The 17799-nt window shown below is 39.7% G+C and overlaps 1 protein-coding gene across 1 annotated transcript in view; it reads left to right on the top strand.

Annotated features, from left to right (window-relative positions):
- The first annotated feature begins 1422 nt into the window (after positions 1–1422).
- Positions 1423–17799, top strand: part of LOC150081033 (uncharacterized) — a 278288-nt gene continuing 261911 nt past the window's right edge. Inside the window, exons 1-2 of the mRNA XM_090380894.1 lie at positions 1423–1539; positions 14750–14846. Coding sequence (XP_090237020.1) covers positions 1423–1539; positions 14750–14846 — 214 coding nt within the window. The remainder of the gene's footprint in view (positions 1540–14749; positions 14847–17799) is intronic.

Raw genomic sequence — 17799 nt, forward strand, 5'->3', positions numbered from 1 at the left:
CGTAGCACACGCTTCTTGATTAAACCGGGGTTCAAGCCCGTGACCACCAAATGCGGAGGATGTGGAAAGGTCAGGGAATGACCACCGCATATCCTCGGAACAATATGGCCTTAGTTGCTAATGCTCCTAAAATCCAAATAATAACAACAACAACAACCAACATTCATGATCACATCTCCAGAAGACAAGGTACCCCTGTCTCTTGCACCCTCCAAAAGAGTCTATTAGCTAATCATGTCATGTCATGTCATGTCATGCCATACAGCCACGATTTTTCCATCATCTCCATTTGCCAAGCTCTACCTGCATCCTTCTCCACACATCACAAGCCACCATCAAACTTTCAGTGGAACCTTCCATACAGGACTAAATATTCCAAATCGGATGCAGACATCCAGTGGAGGCTGTGGCACAATATCCTTCCTACCCCAGTCAAGCTACAAATCTTTGGGTTACGTGCCTCAAACTACTGCCTCTTCTGTGCCACTCCAGGTACCTGGAACACACGTACCTGGAGTGCCTCGTGAACCAGGAACTGATCAAATACGCATTGGATACAGCAAAGCTTGCCTGCAACCATGCCCACTCTCAGGAGGACTATTGGTACTAGCTCCACTCTGAGCAGACAGCACACACCACTTGCAACTTCTTATTCATTTCTGCCAAGGCCATCTACAACTTTTGGTTGCATTTTTCAAGTTGAAAGTTGTAATTGTATTACATCCATTTACAACTTTCGCTTGAAGAATGCAAGAGCAGGGACGAAGTGGCCCCTGTCGACACATCAGTGCAACATCTCAAGTGGAGCCTAGGAGGAAGTTGCACAGCAGACTTCTGCTCAAATACCACCATAAAAGACCAGAAACTCTTGATTATCTTAACAATGAACGTAACAGTGGCGGTCACCTCTTCACCATCACTAAAGTGTCCATCACCTTCAACGTGTGACATTTAACATGAGACTGATCCAATGACAAGAAACTGGCTACTTAATTCTTGAAGTTAAAATGTGCTTTTTATTTTCTCTCTAAAATTTTCTTTCTTTATTTATTTTTTTAACTTTTGTACATAGAATGTAAATTGATTTTGCTGAAAATGTATCTACTGTTCATGTTTAAATTAAAAAAATTAAATAAAATAATGCTCTGTGTGCCCTCAGTGTCAGACATGTATTTTTAAGCTGCTGTCTTTCACCCCTTTTACGCCGTTTTTCTGCAAGAATCCCAATCAAAACTTATATCTCATATCTTTCGATGCCTCTTTTGGAGAGCTTTCGATTAGTAATAATTTTTGTTGTATAGATTTAGCAGAGTTTTAGTTAGGTTAGATTTTAAATTTCAACTTTTAGCCATGGAAGGCTGGCTGTTCCAGTAACACCTTTATTCCACCTCTCCCTACCCACTACAACAATTACCCCCAGCTATGGCCAGCGAAAGTCAAACAACCACAGCACCAGAACCTACTGCTACTATCAGCACTGACCCTGACACCAGAAGCCACACCCTGCGACAACAGGAGAATACCTCAAGGTCCAAAAAGGTCAGTAACTGTTAATACTTATGCTAATGCTGTGTCTAATGGATTATACTCGCCACCAGTGAAAACCCCGCTCTCACAACCCACAATAGCATGTACATGGTCAAACAGTGCTACAACAAATGAAGCAACTACTATTACTTCCCGGAAAATGGAATAGTAATCTTTGCTAGCAAAGAAATTATCCCTTTAGAGCAGTACCTAACAGCAATCGTTGAGAAAGTACAACCAAAAAATATTACTCATGCCTCTCATGTAGTGGGAACCATGCAGGTATATTTCAGCCACACCTCGTGGGGTAAACTGTCCTGCAAAAGGGAATAGACATTGGTCTTCATCACCTGGAAGCAGCACCAATTGCCTTAGCACCAACGAAAGTTACAGAATCAAATGTCCCACCTGAAATTCCATATCAATCTCTCAGAGAAATTTTATCCAAATACGGATCTGTTACTGGAAAAATACGCACACTCTCTGCAGCAACTACGAAACCAGAATTTTCGCATATAAAAAGCTTTCGCAGTGCAAGCACTTATGCACTTTGCCAACAACAATGCAGCAAACATCCCAAGACTTATCAATGCCAATTTAAATGGAATCACTTACACCCTCTATACCTCCATTTCCTCTCAATGTTTCTTCTGCCACGAAGAGGGCCACATCAGGAAAAACTGCCTGTTTTTTCAGGCAGTTTTTCCTGATGTGGATACAGAAGAAACTGTCAAACAGCCTGAGATGCTTTCCACACCAAGCACGTCGGAAAAAGAAAATTCAGAGGTCACAGAAGACCAGGATGGACCCCTTTCAGAAGACACACCAACCGAAACAAGAGGGTTTTCTCGGAATCAACCACCAAGGCAGTCCACATCCAAAGTTAAAAAACACAAGAAGAAAACATATTGCTGGTAGGAAAAGAGCCAACCACTAACCAAAACAACAGGAAGGATGAAAATAAATACAGAACAATACACAGAAGCCAAACGGTCAGATCCCAAATAAGCCCATCATGCCATCAAATATGGAAATAAATAAGCAAGTAGAAACCACCCACAATTCAAATGAAGATGAACTTGAATTTCTTGGGGCCGAAGAAGAGAACAACGGTGATTCCCGTGATTCAGATGCTTCGAAGGACGAGGAGGGGGGAAAGCGATTTTCCCTACACTAAAGGCTCTCTAACTGTTGAAAAACTATGTTCCCTTCTACGGGAAGTACTCGGCTCCCCAAAGAAGTTGGTGACAGCTCTGAAGTTCACCACTAACATACCACAGCTTATCTCACAACTTAAGGACCTGCATTCTAAACTAAAAAGAAAAAAGGACAGGGCAGACGTGAATAGATCCAAGCATCTGTACTACTTGATTAACAGGCTTAAACAGGAATACCATCCATCAGGATGCTAACCACCCCAAAACTTGCAAATCCCTTACCTTTATTCCTGTAGATGAATGTCATCAGACCTGGTAAAGGGACAGCTTATTGTAAAATGCAGAGGCGCTTCCTCTTGCATTAAATGATAACATGCAAGAGGAAGCGCCTCTGCATTTTACAATAAGCTGTCCCTTTACCAGGTCTGATGACATCATGCTAACCTACTCTTCTTACAAGACACAAGGCCATCTTTGAAATGGGCAGATTGGCCATATGTATTCCATAATTCTCCAACACAACATCATGAAGCAGGACTGAGTATCAGCCTTCATCATGTCTGCCTGCAAGCTCAATGTGATAGCAGAGATCGCTGGCTTCACAATTTACGCCCTCCTGGATACATGCCAGAAGGAAACCCTGCATATTTTTAATATCTACATGCCACAGCAGGATACACTTGCTATTCAAATAACCAACTTCATGCAGAGCCATCTCTTTACAATAGATCAGGAACATATCAATCTTTTTGCTGATTTAAACTACACTCTTTAGCATTAGTAGAGGCATATGATGCAAGAAAGCAAGCTTATGCAGCATCAGCCAAAAAAAAAAAACTCCCCCCGCTCACCTCCATTCGATCCAAATATCTGTCCAGCTCACCCTTAAATTTATTTAGGCTATCAACTTCCACAACAAACGATGGAAGTCTGTTCCACCAACCAACTACCCTCTGGCTAAAGGCAAACTTCCGCACATCTATCCTACATCTGTCGTTCCTCAATTTGAATTTCTGCCCTCTCAGTTGATTATTCTGAGCAAGAGGAAGAATCCCATCAGCATTGAGCATGCGCAAACCATTCAAGGCTTTATCACCTCAATCAGATCACCTCGCAGGCGCCTAGTCTCCAAACACTGTAATTTGCAAAACTTAAACCTTTCTCCGTAAGAGCAACCCTTTGTTCCGTTCACTAATCTTGTTGCCCTTCTCTGTACTCGTTCCAACAGCTCTACATCATTCTTAAAACGAGGCCTCCAGACCTGTATACAGTACTCAAGGTGTGGCCTGACCATTGCCTTATACAAGAGGATAATCACCTCCTTATCCCTGCTAGAAAAATTCCTGTATATCATTGACAAGACACTAGGAGTTACTCTTGCAGACCGGCTGCACTGCTCAGAAAACTTCATATCTGCCTGCACAATTACCCCCACGTCCTTTTCGTTCTCTTCTACTGTCCGTGTAGTACAACACAGTTGATACGCCAATCTGGGATTACTACTTCCCATATGTAGAACATTACATTTGTCAATGTTAAACTTCACTGGCCACCTCTCAGCCCATTTGCTCAACTTTTCTAGATCCTGTTGCAACAACGTACTGTCATTAGTATCCCTAACCACCCTGCCAACCTTCGTATTTTCTGAAAACTGTGACATTAAGCTTGATATACCATCATGAATATCATTTATAAATACAGAAAACAACAAAGGACCCAACACTCTGAACCCTGAGGGACTCAACTAATAACATTCGTCCAAGATGAGCAGTGTCCATTGATTACCGTTCTCTGTTTTCTCCCACGCAACCATCCCTTTATCCATAGCAGCAATTTGCCTCCAATGCCACACTGCTCCAATTTGTTCAGCAGTCTTCAATGTGCAACAGTATCAAAAGCCTTTCTAAGATCCAAATATATGATATCAAAGTTTTTGCTCATTACAGTTCCTTTGTGACCACACATAGTATCCAATCAAATTGGCCAGGCAAGACTTTCCCTTAACAAAACCATGCTGTGTCCGAGCTGTAACTGAAGTCTTGTCTAGATGATCCCTCTGTAACCAGGTGGGCAGGAGCAGCAGTGCGTAGCACACTGTTACTTCTAGATTAGACCGGAGTTCGAGCCTGTGACACCAAATACGGAGGATGCGAAAGGTCAGAGAATGACCTCTCTGCATATCCCCGGAGCAATATGGCGTTAGTTGCTAATGCTCCTAAAAACCAAATAACAAACAAATCCTGCAGTGCTTCTTTAACCAGTGCCTCCATTAATTTTCCCGAAACAGAAGTTAAACTAACAGGTTTTAATTGTTTGTACCTCCCCCGAGTACCTACCCTGAGCCCAAAGAAACTCTCATAATTATGGCTAAGGGTTTGCTAAACATAAAAAGGCATCCACCTGGGTAGCCTTTTTTATGTTTATCTTCAGCAATTTCTCCTCCACTGTCTTCTCAGTTATTACAAAATCATCTAGCTCACTGCCAGAGTTTAAGTCACATCTGGCATTCATCTCCCTGAATAACTCCTCGTGTGAATGTAGATGCAAAATACTCATTTAGTTTGTTAGCCACCTGAGCAGGATCATCAATATCCAGTGGACCAATCTGATTCATCCCTTTCCTTCTAGAGTTTACATAGGTAAAGAACTCTTCACTGTTTTTCTTGATTCCTTTGCCAAAGGATTTCTCGTAATCTCCTCTTGCCTGCCTAATCTCCTTTGTGACTTGGTTACAGACCAGCTTATATCTATCATTGGCTTCCATGTCACCATTAATTTATATGTATCCCATGCATTTTTCTTCTCTGCCATATGTCTCATTAGTTAATCTGACATCCATTTAGGCCTAAACCTAGAACAATATTTCTTAGTTGGTATGTAAAGCCTAGTAGCTTCCAAGATAAATTCTTTGAATGCTTCCTATTTTGAATTTGCTGTTGGTAACACCATCAGTTGGTCCCACTGTATAGAATTTAAATACTGTCTCAGACCACCGTAGTCACCTTTACAAAAGCAAAAACCCTTCCCTTTACTCCTGATGGTAGTTACCACTTTGAATAAATCCCACTTCAGCTCACTGTGATCCCTGTCACCTAGTGATTCCTTTATCTGCTGATTCTTAATGCATGAAGAATCACTACTAATAATCAGATCAAAGGTATTACTCTCTCTAGCCTCACGAACATGCTGATGTAGAAAATCATCCAATAAATCCACAAAAGCCTTGCTATTGTGTGAGTGACCAACCCACAAATTCCAGTCAATATCTGGGAAATTAAAATCCCCCATTATAAGATTCTCTGATTTATTGGCCCACTTTATTTCCCTGTATAGTTTCTTATTATACTTATCAGAGTTATTATACTTATCATTAGGCTTATAACACGCTCCTACTCTCAATTTTGATCTCCCAATGCTTATATCACACCAAACTGATTCGACACTGCACTGTCCAGGAATGTCGACTGGCTTTCACTTCTTTGGATTTTATGTGTTTCTGTGTGACATGTGTGACACCACATGTCTGATATCCTAACAATATCTGCCTTTGATGTTTTGAGCAATAACTCAAATTCATCAAATTTATTTACCAAACTCCTAGCATTGGTGTATACGTAAGTATATATGCACCTGTTCCTATTTAAGCTACTCTAACACAATCCATGTGTTTACTTGTACCGCAGTGACTCCCAGCAGTCTCTGAAATAACCTGCAACTTTTTTTTAGGCTTCTTCTCATTCCAGTAGAAGCAGTGCAAGAATCACTTTCACCACTGCCAGTGGCTACTGTTAATCTATTAGTCCTTGTATCCCCTCCAAAGCTAGCAGTTTCCCAACCCACCTAATACTGCCTCGATAGCATCAGCAAATATTCTTGCACCCTTTCTATTTAAGTGTATCCCATCTGTGTAGAAGGAGTCTCTCCTGTTAACAAGTACAGACTAGCCTGAAAAAAATTCTACCCCTTGAGCCTTGCACAATCTCTCCAGGGCCGAATTGATCAACAAGGCTCTCATCATATACTCCCTCCTATTGTGTCTGGGCAGAATTGCAGACACTTTCAAATTGAACCCTAATTCACAGCGTTTTTTTCAACAGCGACCTGTACTTGTTAAGTAATTCCACCGGTCTCCTACTCTTAATATTATTAGTGCCAATGTGTACAGCAATATCACCTTTTGTGCCCTTAAAAGATTATATCCGCTCTACAATGTCATCACCAGTTCCCTCTGCCAGACATACCCTGGTCCTGTTCCACCTATCCTTTTTACATATCATGTTACCCGTTTTGCCAACAGTAGAGTCACCAACAACTACTAATTCCTTTGGGACCAGCGTATTTTGCCTTGGAGTTTGCCGCTATTTTGCGTGTTGATCAAGTGCAAGCTCTGGCTTTGATGTGGACAGCTGAGAGGTTGATGGGCCCCTCAATTTAGATCTTGGAGGTCATCCACCCTGTCCTTCAAGCTCTCATATAGGCCCATAACAATGCTGAGTTGTTGCCCGATTTCCTTACACTCCTTACATTGTGCACACACAAAGACATCCCCCATGGCAATATCATGTCCCGTACCTGATTGTCCACAAACATCAAGCAAGCAGTGCATTTTAAAAGGCTGTGATTCAGAGGGCAACTGCTCCCCTCAGTTCTCTCTGAGCCACAGCACTCCATTTAGCTTGAGCCTTTTGGTTGGCTGCTATTGAGTCATGATTTCGTTTCAATTTCAGTACAAATTATTATAACCCTAAACTTGTATCCCAACGTAGTTATAACACTATATATCTATATATATATAGTTTTTTTTTCTGTTTCGAGTTCCGTTATATAACTTCCATATCAAGTTATGTATTAATTAATTATGTTACGTTTGTAAAATCTTAGTCGTTATATGTATTTAGTTAAAAAGTACAATTTAATTGACAAAAGTTTAACAAGATTAATAAATTTTGCTGATTAATTGATAATATTATATACTATCCTGTACTAAGCTAACACTATCTAGTTCGGTATATAATGTTGTATCGTATAATAATAGCGGCAAGTTACGAACAGTAAATCTGTGGACACTTTTAAGTATTAATTAACTTCCAAAATCTCACTGTCTCAATTCAGATTAAACCAAGGATCTTGATTACATCCATAAGCTACTTATAGAAAATAATTTAATATAACAATTAGTCAAATATAGCTAAAAAACCTCCTGTTCGCTGGAGCTGCAAAACTTGTAAAACACATGGATTGGATGCCCTTACCGATACTACGTAATAACCTACAAAATCTCTATCTAAGTTAAAATTTAAACTAAGTATCGTAACTAGGAATATAAAGCTACTCTAGAAAATAAGTTAATATGCCAATTTAAGTTAATAAAACAGAAAAAAAACTTCTCTATTTTCTGGAGCCGTAAATACGTCACCTGCACAAGGCCACTCTCGTTCCCAAAACTTCCTTGAATCTGCAATTCTTCATTTCTTGCTACCGTTTGTATGCACTCGACCCAGAAATGGACAGAGTGCGATGCACCGAGCACCGCACAATGTTAATCAACAACCTGCAGGCCAGGTTGTTGGTTAACAACCTGGCCTGCAGGTTGTTGGTAAACAACAGTGTACTGATTGATGCATTTAGACACCGGCACCAGGAAGAAAAGTTCTACACCTGTAGATCAGCAAATACAGCATTTGGAAGATTTCTTTACTAAGCTCGACTTGACAGATGCTACATCCCAAAACACATCATCCCCCTGGATGGTGTGTTTTGGGATGTAGCATCACACATTTCCCATCTTACATCTCAGATCACTCCTTTGTAAATTTGCAACTCTCCTTCTTACCCAATTACTTCAAAAGTGGAGGCACTTATTGGATGTTTAACAATAGTCTTCTTCAAGACAAGGAATATATCTCTAAGCTACAAGACCTGATATCTAATCTTGCCCAAAGACAAAGACAGATTGGAGCCCATAAACACGTGGTGGCCTAGATTTAAAAGCCAACTGAAATCATTCTCACAAATCTACAGCGATCAGAAGAGCCAACAAAAGCGTACTAACCTCTATCAACTTGACCAAAGACAAGCATCTCCCACCGATAGTCAGGCCCATCAGTCAACAATGCGGGCCATTTAAACTCACCTAGAACACTCTGCAAATAGCACCCTACTGAGATCAAGACACCACCCACAGAACTCTTTCTGACGCTCCAACCAAATACTTTTTCTCATTAAAACGCAGACGTCACAAAGCAACCACTATCACTGCCATTCAGCTGCAAGTTGGAAACATTACTGAAGACTCGGAGGAAATCTTCTCTGAAGTAACTAGATTTTATCAAGAAATATACAGTTCCTAAAAAACCTCTACAAAGGCAACTGAGGAAATCCTTTCAGGACTCAAAAAAATCCCCCAATGGTCCAACACAGTATAGAGAAACTAACCACCCTACGAGAACTTACAACAGTGTACAAAGCACTTCCCAAAAACAAATCTCTAGGTCTGGATGGACTGACTTCTGAATTCTTCCAAACCTTCTGGAATCAACTCAGAGTGCTACTCTTACGATTGTGCTTGAAAAAAGCACAATCCCACTGCCTACCAGATTCGGTCAACACCTCTGTCCCTCAACTGATCTCCAAGACAGGAGATTGCACAAACTCCCAAAACTGGCGCCCAATATCCTTAATGAATACAGATTGCAAAATTATTTCCAAAGTCATCGCCAGTAGATTGAAATCCACTCTTTCTGATACCATTGATATCTAATCGCTGTTTTTTTTAAAAATTAATTAATTAATTTTATTATTATTATTTTTTATTATTATTTATTTTTTTATTTTATTTTTTATTTTTTTTTATTTATTTATTTTTTTATTTTATTTTATTATTTTTTTTAATTTATATTTTTATTTTATTTTATTATTTTTTTAAATTTATATTTTTATTTTATTTATTTTTATTTATTTATTTATTATTATTATTTTTTTACTTGGTCTCCGCTCAGGAAGCTGAGGCGACCCTGACGGAGACTAGCCAGAGAACTATGAGCAGCCTGGCTACCTCCTAGTGGTGTGTGCGGGCAACGTTGGGTTCGACCAGGGGCCCTGTGGCCAAATGCCAGGACACACAACAGAACCCAACACAAAACTACACATTCAACACACTACACTTTTTCTGGCATTTACAGTGTTCTGTATTTCTTCACAGTGTACATATGGCGCAGATGTGGGAAACCACAGGTGGCGCCCGACCCTGACACTATGCACACTATGCACACTATGATCAGAGTGTTCCCCGAACCTGTTGCTCAACCTCTGTCTTCACTGTGGCACCTTCCCGACTTCGTGGAAGAAAGCAAACGTCAAACTAATCCTGAAAAATCCGACCAAACCACCACACCTCACAGAATCATACAGACCGATCGTACTTCTCACAGTTGCAAGTAAACTACTTGAACGCCTTCTCTATAGACGAATAGAGCAATATTATGACAGGGCTGGCCTGGCCTCACCCAACCAATTTGGCTTCAGGCGGGGTCGCTCAGCCGTGGATGCCTTAATACACCTCCAAGAACAAGTAACAAGATGCACCAAGAAGTATTTCCTCGTGATTGCCGTGGACTTTGCTGGGGCCTTCGATGCACTTTGGTGGCCAAGCATCTTGGCAAGGCTTCGGTTTGCTGGGATCCCAGGCAACCTCTACAGGGTTATCAAGAGCTACCTCACAAACAGATCCATCAGGATTGTTGCTCCCTATGGGACCCTCTCCAAGAATACATTTCGCGGCTATCCACAGGGTTCGGACTCCTTCCTAGCTATAGACCTTGACGAGGTAAAATCGCAGGCCTTTGCTGATGACCTCTTACTGATAGTGACAGCGGACTCAAGGACGCAACTGGAGACACTGGCAAACCGGGCTCTGTCCACCCTTCAGGAATGGGCAAAGAAAAATCAACTTAGAATATCCCCTGCAAAGACAAACTCCATCCTGCTCAAGGGGTGCCTCAACCTCAGGCGGCCTCCACAAATCAAGATCGACCAGAAAACAATTAAATTCTCAAAGCAGCTAAAGTACTTAGGCATGATTCTAGATCCGAATCTATCATTTCAGGACCACCTGAAATATTTGCGTACAAAAGTCAGACGATACACTGCATTGGTTGCCAGAGTCACTCGCAGAAACTGTGGCCTAGACAGACGGGTGCTACGTCTTTTCTATAAAACCATCTTCACCCCAATTGTCACGTATGCATTTGGCGCATGGTATCAAAAAGCCACAACTGTTGTCAATAAACGAATCATTGACTCGATTCACCAATCAATCCTTCTGACCATTACTCGAGCTTGCAGCACAGTGAGCACGCATGCCCTGCAAGTCCTTGCTGGTGTCCTTCCACTGGACTTAGAGATCATTCGATGGGGCCTCATGCACCACCTGGACAAGGGTATCCCACAGACATGTTTAGGATTCACCACCGACATCATCAATAGCAAGACTATGGAAAAGAAAAAGCTGCATGGCTCACCTGCTGCAGGTGTGGCAGGATAGATGGGCCACCTCGCAAAAAGGTGAAATCACCAGAAAGTTTCTGCCCAACATTGGCCGGGGTTTTCCGAACTTCCCACCCTGGTTTTCCCTGGGCCTACAAGTCACATACCTACTGACAGGACATGGAGCTCTGAATGCAAAGCTATCCCTACTCGGAATACAAGAAGATCCCACCTGCACCTGCGGGGGGCTGGAGAGCTGGCAGCACCTCATGCATGATTGCCAGCTGTATGACGACCTCCGCAGTGCATTCATCACCAAAATACAGTATCTACCATACGGCCAGGAGCACCACATCTTGGATACCAGGGAAGAATATCAGGCTTTCTCCAGCTATGCACTGGCCCTGTTCACAAGACGGAGAGCTCTTATTGCAGCGAACCGCAATCAACCACTGACACAATAAGGAAATGAACAAACCTCGAAGGAAATCATCCCGCGGAAGATGCCTGAACCCAATGGCCTCCGATTATCAAGGCACTAAACCCTGAAGTGGACCTAAAGTTGAATAAATGAGAAATGACTCTATAAACAACATTGACGCAAACACCACATGGTTGAGAAATGTCACAAGAAAGACTCCACAAACGCCGACAAGCAAACCCGGACCTTTTGACAGTAAAGACTGCAGAACGGATGGGAACCACCCCAAGAACGATCATGCTTCGGTCCGATCGCTCCTGGAAATGGACTAGAACCACTAGCAGCTCCGCTGCCAAATACTATATGGCGAGCTGAATGGGGTACCCTTACCCTATTCATCTTAAATTCCCTATCCCCGGCAGGAGGGAGAGGAGACATGCTCTGTTTCCTCCCTCCCCTACCAACCCATCTCTTCACCTGGTGAGGCATGCGCCTGCCTCACTGACCACTTGAGGTCGCTTTCTCTATCGTCCCCATGCTTCTGCCTTTCCCCCCAGTCTTCAGTCTCTTCCCCCACTCTTACTGTATACCTTATCCATGGCAGGGGGAGATAACTCTTCTTCGTCTCCCCCACCCGCCATCCAAACTCCCCTCTGGTGTGGCATGGGCATGCCATACTGTCTAGCAGGGGTCATCTCCTCTATCGACTCCTTACTTCTACTTCTACCCCCCCAGTCTTCAGCCTCCCCTCCTTCCCACTTTTATCTTTCATCTAACGTATAGCCCACACGTCTAAATTTAATAACAACAAAATTCTACCCGACCTATTAGGCCTTTTAACACATCTTTCTAGCGTTCAACCCCAACCAGCTATTTCCTAACAGCAATCTCCTTAAGAATTAACGTCGAACGCGTGTGTATATATATATATATATATATATATATTTTTTTTTTTACTACTATTTTATTTTATTTTTTACTTTTATTATTATTTTTTTATTTATTTATTTTTTTTTTTTTTTTTTTAGGTCCTAGCCACTGAAATCCCAGGGAACTAGGTGGCAGGACCTGCCGGAGCAACTCGTCATGATTCTGGACACCCGGTTAGCCTCCACGTGGCAAGGTATGGGCAACGTCGGGCCCCACCAGGGGCCTGGCGGCCAATAAGCCGGACAAACAATGGGCACAACAGATCACACTGCACAGACATGGCCCACACACTTTCAAGTCTCTGGCTTGACAGTGTACTGTCCTCGATACAGCGAACATACGCGGAGATGGGAGAAATCCCAGGCGCCGTCTGACACGAATATACCTTATACCTTATATGATCACCAACAAATTCTACATCTTTTCTATAAAGCCATCTTCACCCCAGTAGTCATGTATGCATCTGGCACATGGTATCACAAAGCCACAACTGTTGAAAATAAACAAATCATTGACTTGATTCACCATGCAATCCTTCTGACCATTACTTGAGCTTGCAGCACAGTGAGCACGCATACCTTGCAAGTCCTTGCTGGGGCATGCGTGCTGGAGAGCTGGCAGCAGCTTATGCATGATTGCCAGCTCTATGACGACCTCCGCAGTGCTTTCATCACCAAAATATGGTATCTATCATACGGCCAGCACCACATCTTGGACACCAGGGAGGAATATCAGGCTTTCTCCAACTATGCCCTGGCCCTGTTCACAAGATGGAGGGCTCTTATCGCAGCGAACTGCAACCAACCAACCACTGACACAATAAGGAAATTAACAAAACTCGGACATTGTCCCATAGAAGACGCCTGAACCCATTGGCTTCTGATGATCAAGGCACAAAACCCTGAAGTGGATCTAAAGTCAAATCAATGAGAAATGACCCTATAAACAATATTGATGCAAATACTACATGGACGGGAAATGACCCAAGAAAGACCCCACAAATGCCAACAAGAATTATCCCATGAACAGGAATTATCCCACGAACGATCCTGCATTTGATGTTCCACTTGTTGCGGAACCACTGCTATGTACAAAATTGGGATTATTGAAACAGTTTAAGGCAATAAATAAGGAGGAAGGCTGTTTCAGTCATTTCAAAACTTCCCAAGATAAATGATGGTACTCTATGCTACTGTTTTTAATGGATCTCAAATCACAGCTGCTGTGAGATTTCACACTTTGTTTTTCTTAAAAAGAGGTGGAGGCTTGGTTAGCATTCCAGAATGTAAATACTCTTTAGGCAATTATAAATCAGAGAACTTTGAGAAGATGCTGATGGCATCCTGCCTCCTCTGCAGGCTATACATGAGGGGACCTAAATTGAAATTGAGGAAGAATGGTTGCAGATGTGTGGATATGTGCCTTCAACCAGTGGGTGGTTAGAACAAACTTCCATCTGGTAGGCAAACTGTTAGATAGGCAAACTGTTAGAAGAGATGATGGGTGATATATATTTTTTTGTTTGATGCTGTATAAGCTTGTTTTCTTGCATCATTTGCCATGTCAATAGTACACATGTTTACTGGTTTTAAAAAACTAGGTTGCAAAATGATTGTGAAAGTTCATTTTCTGTATGGCAACCTTGAACACTTCCACAGAACCCTTTTGTGCAGTGAGTGAAGATAATGTGTATAGTGTTGATTGTCAAGTGGCAGCAGGGGCCCCCTAACTTTGTAAACAGCAAAGAGCAGGGCAAAAGGTTAAGGTTTCACCAAGATATTAAATCGAATGGAAAGAGGCAATGTTGACAGACTACTTTTGTTGCTTGAAAAGGGATTCATTTATGTGAAGGAAAAAAAAAAATAAAGAAAGAAAAGCTGTTGTCTTGTACAGGTTAAAGGCATGAGTTCATGTTGTGAGGCAGTTACATCAGATAAATGCACTTTTCCTTAAGAGAAGTACAATGATTTGCACTCCTCTTAGGAGAACTGCAGTTTATGTTGCAAATAAAAAAAAAAGTTTATATTGCAAACCGAGGGAATTCTTTGCAATTGCCTTGCAACATGAGCAATTAATTTCATTGAAAGGATTTTATTCTTTCTTTCATAAATTTCAGTTTTTTTCCCCTATATGATATAGATGTAAGTCGCTTAGTGGAATTTGATTAATTTAATACAGAATAAAATATCATTATTCAAACTGTAAAATCTTTGGTGTTTCAAAATTTCAGACATCGAACAAGTCATGTGAAGACATACTTTCAGTACACCATACCCAGGAGGTATCTAATCACAATATTTCCTCAGAAATGCAGTACTCCATACCACGTAAGTAATGTAATGATTTTTTAAATATAATTTTTCAGTTTTTCTCATGATAAGACTATTACTAAGTAAATTCCTGTTATGATAAACTTCTGAGATGCATGCAAAATTCCATTGTACAGCAGGCCCCCGTTATAACGTGGTACGCTTTACGCTGATTCGCCATAACGCTGTTCTTATATTATAACCTGTATCTGACTATAACACTGTTACAGATCACTATAACGCTCTTTTACAGATTGCATTATTGCATATTTAATGAAATCGTTTCATTTGATGGAGTCGATAGCTTGAAAATGAAAAGCAAAACAGCATTAAAGCGTTTCCCATGCCGACTTGAGAAATTTTCCCACGCTCAGTGAAATTTTCTCGCACGCTAATTTAATTGCAGTACAGTGACTTGTTACGCAGTTCCGAAATCAACATTTTAAAAAATGATCAAGTATATTGCTTGTAATATTTGCGTTATGTGCATTTATCCGAAGTCTAGTCATCACTCAGTACAGTATTAGACATCGTGCGTAACAGACAGTTTACTCAAACATTGTATCATAATTAATGCAACCAACGCAGTTACATTTTCGAAGAGTTAATAATAGCCGATAAGAATGAAAAAGCAATAACGTCTGAGCCCAGTACGAAGACTATTAATCTAAGAAAAAGACTGAATTTGAAAATTAAATTAGACATTTTGAAGTGAATTGATTCCGGTCAAAGACAAGCGGATGTGTGCCATAATTTAAAACTTGCAAGTTTAACTGTAAGAACAATTATAAAAAAATAAAGAATTAATTTTAGCAGCGGGAAAGATAGCTGTTCCACTGCAAGCAACTAGGGCTAGGCCGACTATTAGAATTGAAATGGAAAGACTTTAACTAATTTTATTGTAGGTAATATCCAGTGCAGAATTCAGAATTGATAATATACAATGCAGAATTGTTAAATATTATTAAAAAAAAAGCGAGAAAGAGATTAGCCAATATGATGATCTGAAGAAAACTCACCTAAAAAAAAAAAGTGGAACCATTTAAAACTAGTAAGGGCTGGTTGAATAGATTTAAAATCCAGGGAGAAGCCGCAAGTGCAGATTAAGGAGCCGAAACTTTCCAAAAAGAACTTGTTAAAATTATTGAAGAGTGGTTATTGTGTGTTATACTTCTCAACAAGTTTATAGCATAGATAAAGCAGGACTTTTGTGGAAACAAATGCCTTAAAGAAGTTTTATATTGAAAGAAGAAAAAAACATGCCAGCTTTCAAAGTGGCGAAGGATCGGTTGACTTTATTGTTGAGTGGTAACGGTGCGGGGGATTTAAAATTAATACCCCTTTTAGTTTATTTGGAAGAGGGCCAAAGTTCAACCCAAAATCAACACATTTTTCATGATTAAATTCAATTAAATTAAATCAATTTAGATCAATTAAATTCATGATTTTAATTGGAATTTTAAGTTTAATTTTGATACGTAAGTAGTTACCACATAATTATATACATATGTAATGCAGAATATTTTATATGTACAAATATTTGAATATTAAATATTTTGACCGACATTTGTACATCTTTTCACTACCGTTTATTATTGATTAGGAAATATCCTATTGCACTGACTGCAACTCACAAATACATATGTTACCTTATGGGAATGCGGAGCTCGCTTAGCACGGATTCACTTAACGCTCTGTTTTTATGGAACGAATTATCAGCGTTAAGCGGGGGTCACCTGTATTGAAATTTTGTTCTAATGAATATCTCTGAATCAGATAAATCCTGTTGCACTCTTATAACATACAAAAGTAGTAATTTCCACTTTATTTAATTTAAATTTGAAGTGAAATAAATAAAATGAGAAAATATGTATTACAAAAGTTAAAAAAAAATTCTCTAGAGAGTATTGTTTTGAACGTATCATAAAATTTTAATAATCCACACATTCAAAAATATGATATTGTTAATGTAACTTGTTGATTAATACGTCAGTTTTTGTTTTTAGTGTTTTCCTTTTTTTTATTTTTATTTCACATTATTTTAATATTCAGCTTTACTGCAATTGAAAATGTGAGTTCAGATTGCACTAAGTTGAATTTACTAATTCTAACACTATTTTGTTTCAAACAAGCAGACTGCTGATAGGAATGTTTCATTGAAGATGTGATTATAAAAACAAGGCCTCTTTTTTTATGATCCCATGCCTCCTTTCAAGTGTTTTCTTAAATTTGGCATCTTTTTATTTTTTTTTTTAATTTTTCCTAGAGAAAAAAAAGTAATTGTTGTTGAAAATTCATCACATGTCACCCTTTTTTTTTATTTATTATTTTTTATATGTTTGTGAAACAATGACAGTACTTGTACTGTTGCATATTGTAGTGTGAATTTGAGGATGGTCATTCAAAAATGTAAAAAATATACTTGAGGTTTGTGATGACTTCCATGTTTTTCTTCAAGCAAACCATCTCATAGTTGTGGTTAAAGTACAAGATACCCAGTTCCATTCATACTACATCACTGTATTTAAGTTTTTCTTGAAATAAGTTTTACTTTATTTCTTAAAAAAATAAAGTTTTTCTCCTGTTGTAAACTAATTGACATCATGTATTATTGGACTTTGAAATAATTCATTGCACTGAACTTTTCACCAAAACCATTTCATTCAATTGAATCTTACAAAGCACTAATTGTATGGAAAGTCAGCTGGGACCTAGAAATATTTTCATTATACTGAAATATTCATTAAAACAGCATTCTTTATAATAGATATTTAATGTCTTCACAAAGAATTATGAGGATGCTTTTTTTTATAATCACTCACCTTTAGAAATAATAATTCAGCATAACTCTAATCATGAGTTAAAATGCATTGTTACTTTTTCTGGTTAATTCCATTAAAATATAACTACATTTAAAAAAACTTACTCCACAATATTTAGTTGTAAAAGAGCATCACATTTTGGGACTACA

This window comes from Mastigoproctus giganteus, chromosome 9, assembly GCF_048544385.1.
Source record: "Mastigoproctus giganteus isolate SK-2022 chromosome 9, ASM4854438v1, whole genome shotgun sequence".
NCBI lineage: Eukaryota > Metazoa > Arthropoda > Arachnida > Uropygi > Thelyphonidae > Mastigoproctus > Mastigoproctus giganteus.